General features: G+C 39.1%; 1 protein-coding gene across 7 annotated transcripts in view; it reads left to right on the top strand.

The window, feature by feature from the left end:
• Positions 1–7,882: 7,882 nt before the first annotated feature.
• The window catches only part of TINAG (tubulointerstitial nephritis antigen), a 179,965-nt gene continuing 172,235 nt past the window's right edge, over positions 7,883–15,612 (top strand). For 6 of the 7 annotated variants that reach the window (XM_054254125.2, XM_035295927.3, XM_002746661.6 and 3 more), the window contains exon 1: positions 13,392–13,858. In XM_054254125.2, the coding sequence (XP_054110100.1) occupies positions 13,504–13,858 (355 nt within the window). In that variant the 5' untranslated portion in view covers positions 13,392–13,503. Of the gene's footprint in view, positions 8,029–13,391; positions 13,859–15,612 lie in introns of those variants that run through there. The other variant, XM_035295929.3, reaches the window with a different exon arrangement.

Here is a 15,612-nt window from a genome sequence, read left to right on the forward strand (position 1 = left end):
TATTAGTCTGTTTGCTTGCGATAGTGGAAACACTTCTCCTTTCCCTCTTCTGGTTTTCACTAGAGCAGTTGCTCAAAATGACTCAGCTTTTCCAGTCAGCTATGGTTCCTGCCTTATGGAACGGAAGAAAGGACTCACAAAATACCATCTCTGTAACAATATGCCCGAAGGTGCCTGCTTCTGGTGAGAAACAAGGAGTGCTGTCCTTGTCTGGATTATCATGCTTTCCTCAACCCAGGTGCATTTGTCTCATGCAAAGTGTTACATATCATTTTCCTCATTCTCTTCTGATTGAACATCAACATTTTTTAATGGGTTGTTATCATCATCTCTGGGAGCAAATGGGATGTGAATACCCCGAGGATTCCCACTCATGAATACAAACTACTTTTTATTCTACAAAAGGAAGAAATATGATTGCTGAATATCAATAGCCCACTAGGAATTAAAATTTAAGATTACACAAGATCTGTTTAATGATCTTATTATCCAAAGGAGAATGATGGGAAAGGGAGGGGCAAATCAAGGAAATAATTTGGAGAGGAAACTAATACAGATTGAGTGCCTATTATGTATCTAGCATGGAAGCTTTTCAACTTATACATTTTCAGTTTATGAACTCTCACTGTTCGAGTAAAATTAGTTGGCAATTAATTGTGCTCATCACCAATAAATGGATTATTATTAATGTTAGGTCATTTTAGTCATTGTGTTTCTTGAGTTAGAGAAAGCTGCTCTCCATGTGTTAGTTTTAGGATAGTTAAGGTAATTTAACACAAACAACTTAAAACTGACACATGGAGGACAGCTTCCTATGACTCAAGAAACACCTCCTATGACACCATGGTTGATAAGTACAACATAAATGCCAGAAAGAAAAGGCATGGTGGGATGGAAAAGAGAGATAATTTTTGTAAGTTAAAAGTGACGAGGAAATGAATAGCTATTGTACAAGTATATGGGATAACTCATTTTTAATAAGAATAACTCCAAGTGACACATCACAAATCATGAAATAATGCACGAAGGCCCTGTGTCTGTACTACTGAAATTAATAGAAAAGAGATGAAGAAAATGTGACCGGAACAAAGAAATTTTTGAGTAAATGCAACAGTTGCTTTTCAGCCTATTCCATCTTATTCTGTAAAAATGCAATCATAATTTCTTAGGATGAGATATAGAGAAGAGTTTAATTTTTATTGTTTATAATTTTACTTCCAGGTCATTATCATTTTCAGCCAGTGTGAAAAACACTGGATTAGAAGTTCTGAATCGAGATTATGAGTTTGCAAATGAAAGGGTTTTTAAGCATTGAGAGTGTGCTGATAATATAAATATGGGATGATTCTTCCAAGCTAGTGAGGATTCCATAGGCTCAAAGCCCCTTCAAATTCTCACATTAAAACCAGTGACAAGGTAAGAAATGCTGTTATCATATGCCCATGAGTTCCCCTTCACTTGTGTAGAGATCGAGAAAGCAATCTTATTTACACTTTTTTTCTTCTTTATTCAGTGAATGTGGTGAATTACATTGATTTTCTTTTCATGATACATGTACAGGTTTGTTATATAGGTAAATTGCATGTAACTGGGGTTTGGTGTACAGATTATTTCATCATCCATGTGGTAAGCATTGTACCTGATGGGTGGTTTTTCGATCTTCATCCTCCTCCCTCCTTCCACTCTCAAGTAGGCCTCAGTGTCCGTTGTCCCCTACTTTGTGTCCTATGCACTCTATGTTTAGCTCCCACTTACTAGTGAGAACATGTATTATTTGGTTTTCTGTTCCTATGTTTTTTTGAATTTGCTGAGGATTATTTTATGTACAACTGTGTGGTCAATTTTAGAGTATGTGCCATGTGCATATAAGAAGAATGTACATTCTGTTGTTTTTGGGTGTAGAGTTCTGTAGACATCTATTAGGTCTGCTTGGTCAAGTGTTGAGTTCAAGTTATGGATATCTGCTAGTTTTCTGCCTCAATCATCTGTCTAATAGGGGTATTAAAGTCTTCCCACTATTATTGTGTAGTTATCCAAGTCTCTTCATAGGCCTCTAAGAACTTGTGCTATGAATGTGAGTGCTCCTGTGTTAGGCACGTACATATTTAGGATAGTTAGGTCTTCTTGTTGAATGGAGCCCTGTACCATCATATAATGCCCTTCCTTCTCTTTTTTGATTTTTGTTGGTTTAAAGTCTGTTCTGTTGGAAATTAAAATAACAATCTCTGCTTTTTTTCTGTTTTCCATTTGCTTGATAGATTTTTCTTGATCCCTTCACTTTTAGCCCATGGGTGTCAGTGTATATGAGACAAGTCTGTTGAAGCCACTTGACTGAACCCACTTAATACCACAAGCCAACCACCAAGGAAATCAAATCAGATAAAAGCTTTGATAAACCCATCCACAGGATAGCAGCTTTAAAGCCCAAAAGAACATCAGCCCACAAAGATGAGAAAAAACCATCTGGAAACTTAAAAAGCCAGAGTGTCGTCTTATTTCCAAACAAGTTCCTCAGCACTGGTTCCTTAGCAATGGTTCTTAACCAGGCCAAAACCCCTGATGTGACAGAAATAGAATTCAGAATTGGATAAGAAGGAAGATCAAGATTCAGGAGAAAGGCAAAACACAATTCAAGGGTTCTAAGCAATATCACAAAATGGTATAGGAGCTGAAAGATGAAGTACCCATTTAAAAAATGAACCAAACTGATCTGATAGAGCTGAAAAACTCACTTCAAGAATGTCACTAAATAATTCCAAGTATTAACAGCAGAATCAACCAAGCTGAGGAAAGAATCTCACCATGGGTCTTGTTTCTCTATCCAACTTACCACTCTGTGCTTTTTAATTGGGGCATTTAGCCCATTTACACTGAAGGTTAGTATTAATATACGTGGATTTGATTCTGTTATCATGTTGTTAGCTCGTTATTCTGCAGATGTGTTTGGGTGGTTGCTTTATAGTGTCACTGGTCTCTGCACTTCAGTGTGTTTTTGTAGTGGCTGGCAATGGTCTTTCTATATTTAGCACTCCCTTCAAGACCTCTTGTAAGGTAGATGTGGAGGTAGCAGATTTTCTTAGCATTTGCGTGTCTTAAATATTTCTCCTTTGTTCATGAAGCTTAGTTTGCTTGGACATAAAATTATTGATTGCGGCTTCTTTTCTTTAAGAATGCTGAATATAGGCCCACAATCTCTTCTGGCTTTTAGGGTTACTACTGAAAGGTCGACTGTTAGCCTGATGAGGTTCCCTTTGTAGGTGACCTGGCCCTTCTCCCTAGGTGCCTTCAAATTTTTTTCCTTCATTTCAGCTTTGAAGAATCTGTGTCTTGAAGATGGGCTTCTTGAGTAGTATTTCACAGGGGTTCTCTGCATTTCCTGAATTTGCACGTTGGCCTCTCTAGTAAGGTTGGAAAATTTTTCATGAATGAAATTCTGAAATACATTTTCCAAGCTGTCTGGTTTTTATCCCTGTCTTTCAGGGTTGTCAGTGAGTTGTAGGTTTGGTCTCTTTACATAGTTCCATATTTCTAGGACGTTTCATTCATTCTTCTTTATTGCTTTTTCTTTATTTTTATCTGACAGTTATTTTGAAAAACTGGCCTTGAAGTGCTGAGATTGTTTCCTCAGCTTGGTTGATTCTGCTGTTAATACTCACAATTATTTAGTGACATTCTTGAAGTGAGTTTTTCAGCTCTATCAGATCAGTTTGGTTCGTTTTTAAAATGGGCACTTCATCTTTCACCTCCTATACCATTTTGTGATATTGCTTAGAACCCTTGGATTGTGTTTTGCCTTTCTCCTGAATCTTGATCTTCCTTCTTATCCACATTCTGAATTCTATTTCTGTCATGTCGGTGATTTTGGCCTGGTTAAGAACCATTGCTAGGGAACTAGTCCTGAGGAACTTGTTTGGAAATAAGAAGACACTCCGTTTTTTCAAGTTTCCAGAGTTCTTGTGCTGGTTTTTTCTCATCTTTGTGGGCTGATGTTCTTTTGGGCTTTGAAGTTGCTATCCTTTGGATGTGTTTATCAAAGTTGTTATCTTATTTGATTTCCTTGGGTGTTGACTGTGGTATTAAGTGGGTTCAGTCAAGTGGCCTCATTTCTAGAAGACATTAGGGGGAAAAGGTTCAGATCAGCACTCCTAAACTGTATACTCTAACTCTGGGGGACTGATATTGGGCCCCTGGCTTTGTTCTCCAGGCCTCTTGAGTTTAGGAACCTGCTGTGGTAGAGGGGCCAAGGTGTTCCTGGACCATTGACCACAACCCTCTGATGGGTAGGGCCAGCTGAAGTTCTCCATTGGGTGGTAGCAACACGATCCATGCTCTTTCACCCATGGCAGCAGAAGTAGCAGCAGCGGCAGTATGGTGGGCTGCTCACTTAACTGGTAGGGCAGGGCCTAGCTGGTTTAGAGGGTGCCTTCCTCCATGCTGGTGTTCACAGAGGCATTGGTGGCAGCATAGGAAGGCAGGGCTGCTGGCACCCATCTGTGCATTTGCACCAGCAGCAGTGTTGGTGCAGGCATGGGGCATTGGTGGCCTCCATGCATGCATTCACCCCAGCGGTGGTGGTGGTGGTGGTGCAGGGTTGAGGGGCTGTTGCTGTCCATGTGTGTGTCTGCACTGGTGGCAAAGGTGGTGCAGGGCAGAGGCCGGGCCACTGGTCTCTGGGTGTGTGCATGCATTCATGCTGGTAATGACATCAAGGCTGGGAGACAGCAAGGTGCACTTATGCTGGCAGCTGTGGCATGTACAGTGAATATGCCCATGTGCCCTGGTAGGGAAGGGGAGGTGAGGTCCACCCATGCTCATGTGTGCTAAGAAATTGCTATGGGGCAGTGACTGTGGACAAGTGTGTGCTGGCTAAGCAGCACAGGGGAGGCTTCATTTGGGGGAGGCTGCCAGTGGGCTGGTGCACACGGGCTGGGGCCCTTCTGCTGGATCTCTTCAATGGTCAGCTATGGTCTGCCAGCACATGAGCTATAATGGGGTGGGCCTCAGGGAGGCACCTTGATTGGGCATTTAAGGCTGCACTGCAAGTAGACTACCCAGGCTAGGACCCCAGGAAGGGCCAGCAGACAGCGGGTACTCAGGTTGAACTGGCTGCCATCTCATGGGCAAGATCACCCTGCTCTGTTCAGAGCCAATGGTTCTGCTAAGATTGCTCTGCATGGTGAGCCTTGGGGGAAGGACATCCCTGGCCATTCTCCACTGTAGATGTTCCCACACCAAACTTTCTGGGCTTTGCACAGGCTGAAGTCCTGTCCCTACCACCATTCTAAGCAGCTCTCTGTGGCAGCTCACGTGTCTACAGAGGGTGTAGGGGTCTCTTGCTGCCAAGATTCCAGAAGTTCATGGTGAGAGTGGGTTCTTCCTTTCCTTTTCAACTAATTCCTCTCCCCAGGAGTTATTGGGGGCCAGGAACGAGTCTCACACATGGTAGCCCCTTGCAGGGTTCCCAGTTCTCTGCTCATTAAGCCCATCATCTGTGTCCTCCCTGCATTCATTCTCAAGGCCTTCTCTCCAAAAATCTGTTCAGAGTGCACCAGTCTTCCTGATATCCCCATCCCTCAGTGACAGATGCTCCTCCTGGCTGCATGTAGTCAGCCACTTTTATTTATATTTTTATATAAATAAAACTGTCATGTTTTGAAAATATTACTGATTCCTAATTGAACATATATCAGCAAAGAGTAGAAACTTATGTTTGGTTTTAAGTCCTTTTAGTGTAAATGCATCTACATGTCAAAAACCTTCCAAAGTCCCTTCAGACTTTGAAACTCATCAATTTAAAATCAACCTTTGGGAAAATATTTCTTTGCAAGTAAAGGAGCTTCTGCGTGGTTCCAGTACTTTCTCATCTATTATCTTATTTAATTCTCAAAGCAGCTCTCTAAATTTGGTATTATACTTCCAATTTTGATATTTGAGTTAACCAATCTTCTACGACAATAACTAACTTGACCAATGTCACCTGGCTAGGAAGGGATTTCAATCTGATTTGGTTTTAATCTAAAGCTAAGAATCATTCCATTATGTCGTGATGTCTCTCACAAAACACATAGATAAGGGATGTTTGGAATTTTCATATAGTTTATGAGAGAAATTATTTTTAAAAACAAAACTTCCAATAGAGCCCATAAAGTTCTAAAATAAAACTCTTTGCTGAAGACTTACCAGCGCATTTAGACTATTCAACTATCTTACTGACAGAGTCATGCTTCAGTCCTGGCTGATGATGGGTAATGTCACTCATTTCCGTGGCTTTTACCATCAGCTGTGTGTTGATGGCTTCCAAATCTACAGTGTAGCAATGATGAAAGTCAGTTTTTCATTAGACATATTCATCCGGATAACCCACTAGATTATCAAACTTAAGAGGTTTTAAACTGAGCTCATCTGTGCCTTAAACTGCTTCTCCTAAGCTAGTGTTACCATATAGTCATTTATGAAAGGAAAATGAAAATCACTTTAGGCAACCCTTATTCCTTTATCCCCATAGCCAGTTTGACATATGACCCACTTAATGCTTTTCTTATTTAACTTTCTATTCCAGAACCACTTCTCAAGGGCAAGTTATCATCATCTTTTGCCTAGACTATTGTATAGTTTCCTGACTCAATGCATCCTGTATTCTGCTAACATAACAATCTATTGGAAATGCCATTCTGACCATATCCTTGTCTTGTCCTCAATTTGAAATAACTTTCTATTTCAAGGATTCTTTGATTGATAAAAGAAGACAGACTCTGGTCAATTTAAACCAAAAGAAAAAAAAGGAACTTGTTAGAAGAACACTAGTATTCATAGAAATTAAAGAAAAGTTGAATGATCAAGGATCTTGATCTATAACTTATGATCAGTTTTGGAAGTGTTGGTGTCTGAATGACTCAGCTCTTTCTGCTTTATATACTAGTAACTCCACCGAAGATTCAAATTGTCAGGAGAGAGTGATTGGCTTAGCTTATGTCATGTGCAGACACTTCTGGGAAGTGATAAAGGTAAAGACTGATTACTGATGGTCTCACCAGGACTTTGCAAAGTGGGAAAAGAACAGAGCCCCAAAGAAAGCCATGTGCCGAAGGAATTGTTGGGAGACCAAAAACAAATAACTCACATTTTTTTTTTTCATTTTTAGAGTAAAGTCTGTACTTTATACTGTATCTTTGTCATTCAAGCCCCAAAGTGATCTGGCCCCTACCAGATTTTCAAATATACTATGTGTTATATTCTGTTTCTTATCTAAAAATTCTGTCTACTTTACAAATATCCTACTTACTATTTAAGATTGAACTGAAATGTCATTTCTTTAGCATTGCCTTCCCTGATGCTACCAGGAAGCATTGACTACTCTTTTCTTTGTGCCCTTGTTCACCCTTTACATATGCCAGTAATCACACTTATCAAGGCTCAGTGCAATGCTTTGTTTATAAGTTGGCATCTCTGGCCATGCTGGCTTGATCTTTAAGGATTAGAATCAGGTTTCATTAGTCAGTATACTCCCAGAATATAGTATGCGTCCTGCAATACATTTGGAGTTCAACATATGCTTTTGAATAAAAGAATGAGTAAATAAAATGAACTTCTTTCCTGAAAACATTATATTACTACGAACACGTTAAGAGAAAGAGCTAGCAGGCCTATTTCTTATTTTCAAGTGCCTCTTGTGAAATAAAGCACTAATTAAAAATTTTTATTAGCTCTAGAAGTAATGTTTTTGTATTTCCCATAATGTTTCCTGTTTAAACATATTACAATTAGATTTTGATGTAAAAAGAAATATTCTTACTTATATGCACATATTTTTTCCTGTAATAACTTTTTTCTGTTAGCTTTTTCTCCATTGTACTCTATTCCTAGTCTGTCTTCATGCATATTCCTTCCTTTTTTATTTTTTACTTTTTGGTTTCTTTAGGGTTTTGTCAATAGCAAGTTTGAATGGCTCCTACACAGTCTACATGGAGGCAAAGAACTGGCAACATAATCTCTGTGGGAGGCCCTTGGACCAGAGTGGAGATTGACCAGGTGGGTGGTGAAATGAGGTTTTTGTCAGGGCCTCTCTTTCTCTTTGTTCCAGGCTCAAATGGATGCATCATCTTGGCCCATTCGAAGTTTTCTTTGGTGCTTGATGGTCTAAACCAAATGTCCTCTCCAGGCTGTTTTAATTTGCAAATGCATACTACACAAATCACCATACTGTGCAGTTCTGTGTCGGGAAGTTAAAAAATGGAAAAAGATGTTGAAATTGCTGTTGCAAAAAAAGTGGGAAAACAAGAAGAAAGTAGAACCCAAAGTACCTGTTTACTTATAACGAGAGGTTAGAAGGCCTGGAGCAAAACTGCAAAAAGCCTGGACCTACTGCACGATAACTCTTTTCCATTTCATGAGTCTGCTTTTTTTTGTTTTGTTTTGTTTTTGATGTTTATTCACTTTATTTTATTTATTTATTTTTTTATTGCATTTTAGGTTTTGGGGTACATGTGCAGAACGTGCAAGATAGTTGCATAGGTACACACAATGAGTCTGTTAAGTTCTTCACTTTTTAAAACTTTTCTCAGCAATGTATGATTAGAGGCCAAATTTGCATTAACTGGTAAACTTCCAGAGAAAAGTGGAGTTTCACTTGAGTGTGTAACACACAACCAATCAGTGAAAAACTCCACAATCTTTCCCTAGATCTCTACCTTTGTCCCCGACTCCCCTTCCCATACTCCCTCTACCTGAGTAATATCTCCATTTGAAAAGGTTCTGGAAAATTTATTCATGTCATAGGCTAAGACCAGACTTCAAACAAGAGGCCAGGGTAAATATGTAGACAGAAACAATCATAGGATGGAGCAGGGAAATGCTCACTGCGCTTGCTGTCTAATACTCCATTACTGGCTGTATGATACTGCTTAAGCACTTGAGCCAGTCCTTCATCTGTAAAACCTAAAATAGGAATAGTACTCATACTGTTTGCCATGACAGATTGTTGCAACAATTACATGAGATTATATACACATGCTAATACCTAGTGTGTATTGTGTATAAAATAGGCATTTATATATCTATTTACAGATGTATATTGTAATTGTAATGTGTGCAATCTTCTAGTCTCCCATAACAGCTTAATTCAAAGGTAAATGCATTCTATAGACAGAGACTTCTTTTATGTCTTATTAAAATTCTTTATCTAAAATTTGAATTAACTCAGTTGAATAGAAATAAGAAGAAGGTAGCTTCAAATAATTAATGCATGGCCCCATGTGTGAGGAATGAGCGCATGGTGTTTGTTCAGCAAGCATTTTCCCTACTTTGCTGTGCTACTCCCTCCAGTTTTTCTCACCTCCTCATGAGACCATCCTAGATATTTTGTGAAGTTGAAGAGATCAAGCCTTGACCTTCATAGGTGAGTTAATATTATTTATCTTACCAAAGAGCACTTATTACCAAATAAAATTTTTTCACATCCTATAATTTAAACTAATAAATTTCTAGTGATAGAAATTAAGACAGTCAAATATATTGTTTTTAGCAAGCCTATCTTCCTGTTTTCTCTGTTTCTCTGTCTCTCTTTCACACACACACACACACACACACACACACACACACACACACACACAGTTTTGCTCTCCATTGAAAAAAGGACTGTATTATGTCCCCCAAAAAACACAGATAGGAGAAAGTGGCTTGGTAGACCATGGTATTTCTTCTTTTAGGTTTACATTTTACATATATATATATATATATATATATATATATATAATTTATTATACTTTAAGTTCTAGGGTACGTGGGCAGAATGTGCAGGTTTGTTACATAGATATAAACATGTCATGGCGGTTTGCTGCATCCAACACTCCGTCATCTACATTAGCTATTTCTCCTAATGCTATCCCTCCCCAATCTCCCCACCTCCTGCTATCCCTCTCCTGGCCCCCTACCTCCTAACAGGCCCTGGTGTGTGATGTTCCCCTCCCCTCCCTGTGTCCATGTTTTCTCATTATTCAACACCCACTTATTAGTGAGAACATGAGGTGTTTGGTTTTCTGTTCTTGTGTCAGTTTACATATTTAAAGATATCTGAAAACTGCCAATTATAAACATGACTACAATGTCTACTTTTCAGTCCATTTTTGCAGCATCTAGCTAAGATCTTCTGTCAGGAGGTTATTTGATAAGCTTCATTCTTTCCAAGATAAAATCAGGAGGCTGCTGATCTGCTCCATTGTTTCTTGTGCAATGGAGGCAGCAAAAGTAATCATAAGAGGGACTGCAGCGCTTTTCTTCTCTCCTAAAATGTCCCTCATCCAAGGTGGATGGTCAAGGGCGTCTGCTACTATCCTACCAATGCACTGAAGGAACTGGCTGAGAGGAAAGTTGATGATGTGTGGGACCTAAGACGTAAGGGAAGGAATAAGATAAACGGTGTCAGAATAAAAATCATAGATGGAAGAATTATCTGGGAATGCTGGTAGCTTATCTTCAGAGTCTAGAAGAAAGGAAGGTGGCTGCAAATATAGATAGGTTTATGGGTGTTATGACAGGAAGGTGTGGGATTAACATTTGCTATGTTTGTTTTCTTGACAACCTCAGGGAGAAGGTCATCTCTAGAAAACGAGAAAGTGAGTTAGGAAGGTAAGGAGATTTGTAGTAGTCACTAAGGGAAAGAGGAGACAAAGAAATGTGAGTAGCACTTGAAAGCTCTGCTAAAATAAATAACCCAAAATTTATGGTGTCACCAATGCTCCAGATATACTAGAGCATATCTAGCATATACTAGATATGCTCCAGTATATCATCTCCAGCAGCCCTCAGTAGAGAGAGTAGAGGGGGCAAATGCAAATTGCAGGATTGATTTATTTATTGAATAAATATTTATTGAGCATCTACTATGTGTTAGGCACTGCGTTAGAAGCTTGAGATAAAACCATGACAAAATAGACAAAATTATCTGGTCTTTTAGACTTTACATTTGAAGGGGAAATGCAGAAAATAAAGTCAATGAATAATATTATAGTATGTTATGATAAGTACAGAGAAAGGGATCCAGCATGTTGAGACAGAAGAGGGTTTCTCATTTTGGATAGGGAGTGTGGGAAAGATCTCTTTGAGAGGTTGAAAGAGATAGAGCTATTCGGTTTTCTGGAAAGCATGATTCAGGCAGAGGAAATGGCAAGTGCAAAGGTGCTAAGACAGGAGTGTCCATGGTAAGTTTGAGGAATGGGCAAGAAACCCAGCATGAGGACAGGACCAATGTGTGCAAGGAGTAAAATTGTATAAATTAAGTTCAGAGAGATAAAGTTGGAAGTCCACCTCGGATAGGGTCTTGTGGCCCATAGCTTTTAAATTGATTCAGTGTTGAAAGTTTGAGGGAATATGAGGTGTGAGGACGGGGTGTGGGAGTGTGGAGAATGTCAGTGAAAGTAAATTTCAAATGATCATTGAGAACGGAAGGAAGTGAATCCAAGAGTGGGCAGGTAAATTGGGAGCCTCAGGAGGAATGGGAAGAGAATCAGGAGAGAATGAAAGCATAGAAAGCAAGGGATGAAGAGTTTCTAGGTAGGGGGTATGCTTATTGATGAAGATTAACATTTATTTAGCATGGGTGATGTGCTAAGTACTTTGTGTTATTATCACATTTAAATTTCTCCCCCACCTGATGTAGTAATAAATATTATTATCCAAATGGGCAGATGAGCAAATTGCAGCATAGAGAGAATAAGCCACATACTCAAAGATGCATGCTGCTAGTCAGCGGCAGAACTAGGATTTGAATTCCATTAGTCTAAATTTTGCGCTTCCTTCCTCTCTTTTCCCTGCAGTTTTGCTGAGGTATAATGGACAAATAAAAATTGTATGTGTTTCAAGTGTACAACTTGATGTTTTGACATGCTTTGCATTGTAACATAATCACCCCAATCAAGCTCATGGGCATATCCATCAACTCATATAGTTTCCATTTTCTTCTTTCTCTCTTTCCCTGCCCCACGCTCTCTTTCTTCTTCCTTCCTTCCTTCCTTCCTTCCTTCTTTCCTTCCTTCCTTCCTTCCTTTCTTTCGTGAGCACACATAACATCTACCCTCCTTGAATGCTCACAAGACACCTACATGACTAGGATAAATGCAGATCCATGGGAAGTGGCCGGTAGGAGGTCATTGGGAAGAGTCGATGGGAGTAGAGGCAGTACTTTGCAGTAATTTAGTGACTCAGTTGATAGCAAGGAAGTGGAGACAGCAGGTGTTGGATTGAAGGGACAGGGGCATTATGGATAGTGACATCAAGATAATGTCGATTTTTTTTTTTAAAGAGAGACTTACATTGGTTTATAGCCTGAAAGGAAGGTGCCAGAAGAAAATGACACAATGAAGACAAAAGTGTGAGTTGAATAAAATACAGAGCAAGGTCAAGGAACAAGTTTGTAGGGTTGGAGTTATGAAATAGCCTGGGAAAGAAATACCGCATTTTATAGACAACTGAAGACTAGAGAAGTAAATAGTGAACCCAAGGTTATAGAAACAATTAAACAGTAGCTCAGGGACCAGAGTCCGGGTTTTCTGATTGCCAAGACAGGTGCTTTCCACTAGTCCACCCAGCAACTCCTGCTGAATCATCCTCTGCTGGTTACTTATCCCCATTCCAAAGGAAATTATTGTAGTTAATGAGTAAATACAGTGTAGCCAAAAACCACTGTAAACACACAGTTCTATCAAGCAAATGATACCTCGTCCTTCCAGTTTCCTTCACAATACCCTCCCCTCAGCTCATTCGCACTGACTAATGACTTTTCTGGACTATAAACTGCCTTCAAGATACTGAAACATCACAGTATTTATGCTAAGTGGGGACTCAGGTGGAGGGAACTAAGGTCACCCTCAGGGAATTTCTTGCTAAATTAGGTTCCACTAAGCCTTGAAATCAAAAAGCTTCTGGTAGGTAAATGGAGTACAGATGGGAAATCAAACCAGTGTGTGACTGGGCATGATTTAGAGCAACTGTTATTGATATGACAGATCCTAGCAAGCAACCCCATGAGAGCCTGGATTTTGGTTGCAATGCAAGTAGGTGAGATGAATAATTGCACTTTTGACTTTTGAATTTCCTGCACCTTGTCAGTGGTTATTACAGCTATAATCTGGGCTGTGTATATTCTAAGGAGGCTTTTGATTTAAGAACTTAGATTTTTTGAGAGGCATGCAATGTTCACTGTACCTCTATGCATAAGATTTTATGTAGATATATATATTGATGATGCAAAATTTTTACATTATATGAAATTTAAGTTTTTAACTTTGGGGAATAACAATAGTTTATTTCTAACATACGTTATCTTGGTCAAACATTGAAATTCTTGATTAATGTTTAACTACAAGAAATATACTCACTTCAAGCAAAGGATCAGTTTCAGGTTTCAGGCCGAAGTGTCTTGATGACTAGAATTCAGGTTCCAAGCAGAAGCCCACAGGGCCAAGGGTATTGGATATAACGGAAGTGGAAGCTTTACCTGACTTTTAGAGAATGTGGACCGGATATCAGATCTTAATCTTCTCTTATCTTACTACAGAAATCTGGATGGAGAAGCAGTATTTATCTCAAAGAGAAGTGGATCTAGAAGCTTATTTCACTAGGAATCACTCCATTTTGGAAGGTGCTCGATTCAAAAGAGCCATTTTCCAAGGGCGATACTGTAGAAATTTTGGTTGTTGTGAAGACAGAGATGATGGCTGTGTCACTGAGTTCTACGAGGCAAATGCATTGTGCTACTGTGATAAATTCTGTGACAGGGAAAATTCTGATTGCTGTCCTGATTACAAGTCCTTTTGCCATGAAGAGAAAGAATGGGATCCTCACACACAGCCTTGGTATCCAGAAGGTAGGCTTTGGGAATGTGTTTCAACATTATCCTCGCTCATAACAACAAGATCTGACAAACTTTCTCTTTTTCTTCTTTATTTTCTTCCTTCTTTCAATGAAATAAAAACGACTACTGTGATTGAGAAAATAAATGTATTTGGACTGTTAACATGCTTTGCTTTGGATGTGGGCTTCCTGTGTAGTACCAGCACCTCCAGGTAAGCTCTGATTTGACAGTCCTGAGTGCTGACTGGAATCCTGATCAGTGAGTTTTGAACACTCACTCAATCTATGTAAGGATTACTTACAACTCTTTCTTTTCTTCTCTTCTCTCTTTCTGCTTTGTATTGAAATCAGGATTCTCAAGCCTTTTTGTGTGTAACCTCTCAGTCTCAAAACAGTCACAAGATTTATTATCTGCAGATTAGTTGTTATTTCAAGGGGCTAATGGATGCACTAGCATTAGAGACTGTGGTAATAGTAATGCTATTCAAACTAGGATAAAATAAAATGAAGTCAGTCACCTAACAGTAGTAAGTGGTACTACTCTGCCTAAGTAATAACAAATATATTCTTCATGTGGATTTTTGTTTTGCTTCATTTTTTTTCCAGTATGGGAGTTCTAAAATTATCAAAAAAGAAAGAGAATTTCATACAGAGTAGTTGAAAATGCCTAAGGTTAAATGGATAAACACAATGTAAGGAGGATGATAGTATTTACTATTGATCTAATTAGAGGAGAATGACTGTGGATTTTGAGCATTTGATATTACCAAGTTCTGCAACAAAACCAAACAAAATTCTACAACTACATTTAGATGAGGCTTTATTTTTCTGTCTCTCATTGTATTAAATCTCCTCAGCAGAACTTCAGGGTTAATCAGAGATCTCTGTCACACTATCGTAAATGGGTGATGGTGATTAGAAATCACAGTTAGAAGACACTTTTGGTAAACTAGGGGCTTGGAATCCTTATTTCAAAAATCCTGATGTCATTTAAAAAGTTAGAGCAAGACTCTGTGTCAAAAAAAAAAATCCAGATGCCATAGCCTTTATTCTCAATAATGTCATCTTGTTTGTAAAATTTAGGAAATCCCTCTTTATGTGTTTACATATGCATTATTTTACATTTTCCACCTAATTGTTATTTATCCGATACCTTTACATTTTTCCAATAAATAGCTTTCCCTTCTTCATTCTCTCCACCCCTCCATCCTTCTCTCCCTTTTTTCCCTTTCCTCCCCCTACTGTGTGTGTGTGTGTGTGTGTGTGTGTGTGTTGCTGCTCTGTCACCCAGACTGGAGTGCAGTGGCAGGATCATGGTTCACTGCAGCCTCAAACTCTTGAGCTCAAACAGTCCTCCTCCCTCAGCCTCCTGAGTAACTAGGACTACAGGTATGTGCCACAATACCTCAAAGCTAATTTATTTTATTTATTTGTAATGATGGGGTCCTGCTATGTTGCCTAAGCTGGTCTCAAAACTCCTGGTGTCAAGCGATCCTTCCGCCTCAACCTCCCAAAATGCTAGGATTACAGGAATGAGCCATTGCATCCAGCCTTTCCTTCCTTTCTTCCTTCCTCCCTATGTCCTGTCTTACTTCTTTTCCCTCTTTATTTTCTTCCTTCCTTCCTTTCATTCCTTTAATGTTTAGGAGCCATTCCCATCTTTCTCCAATGGTAAACTCCTTTTAAAAAAATTTCACATACCCTTTTACAGCATGTAGTCTTAACTTGTACAGAGAAAATGAGAGAGCATGTGCTTAAATTATTAAT

This window comes from Callithrix jacchus, chromosome 4 (genome assembly GCF_049354715.1).
Source record: "Callithrix jacchus isolate 240 chromosome 4, calJac240_pri, whole genome shotgun sequence".
Classification (NCBI taxonomy): Eukaryota; Metazoa; Chordata; class Mammalia; order Primates; family Cebidae; genus Callithrix; species Callithrix jacchus.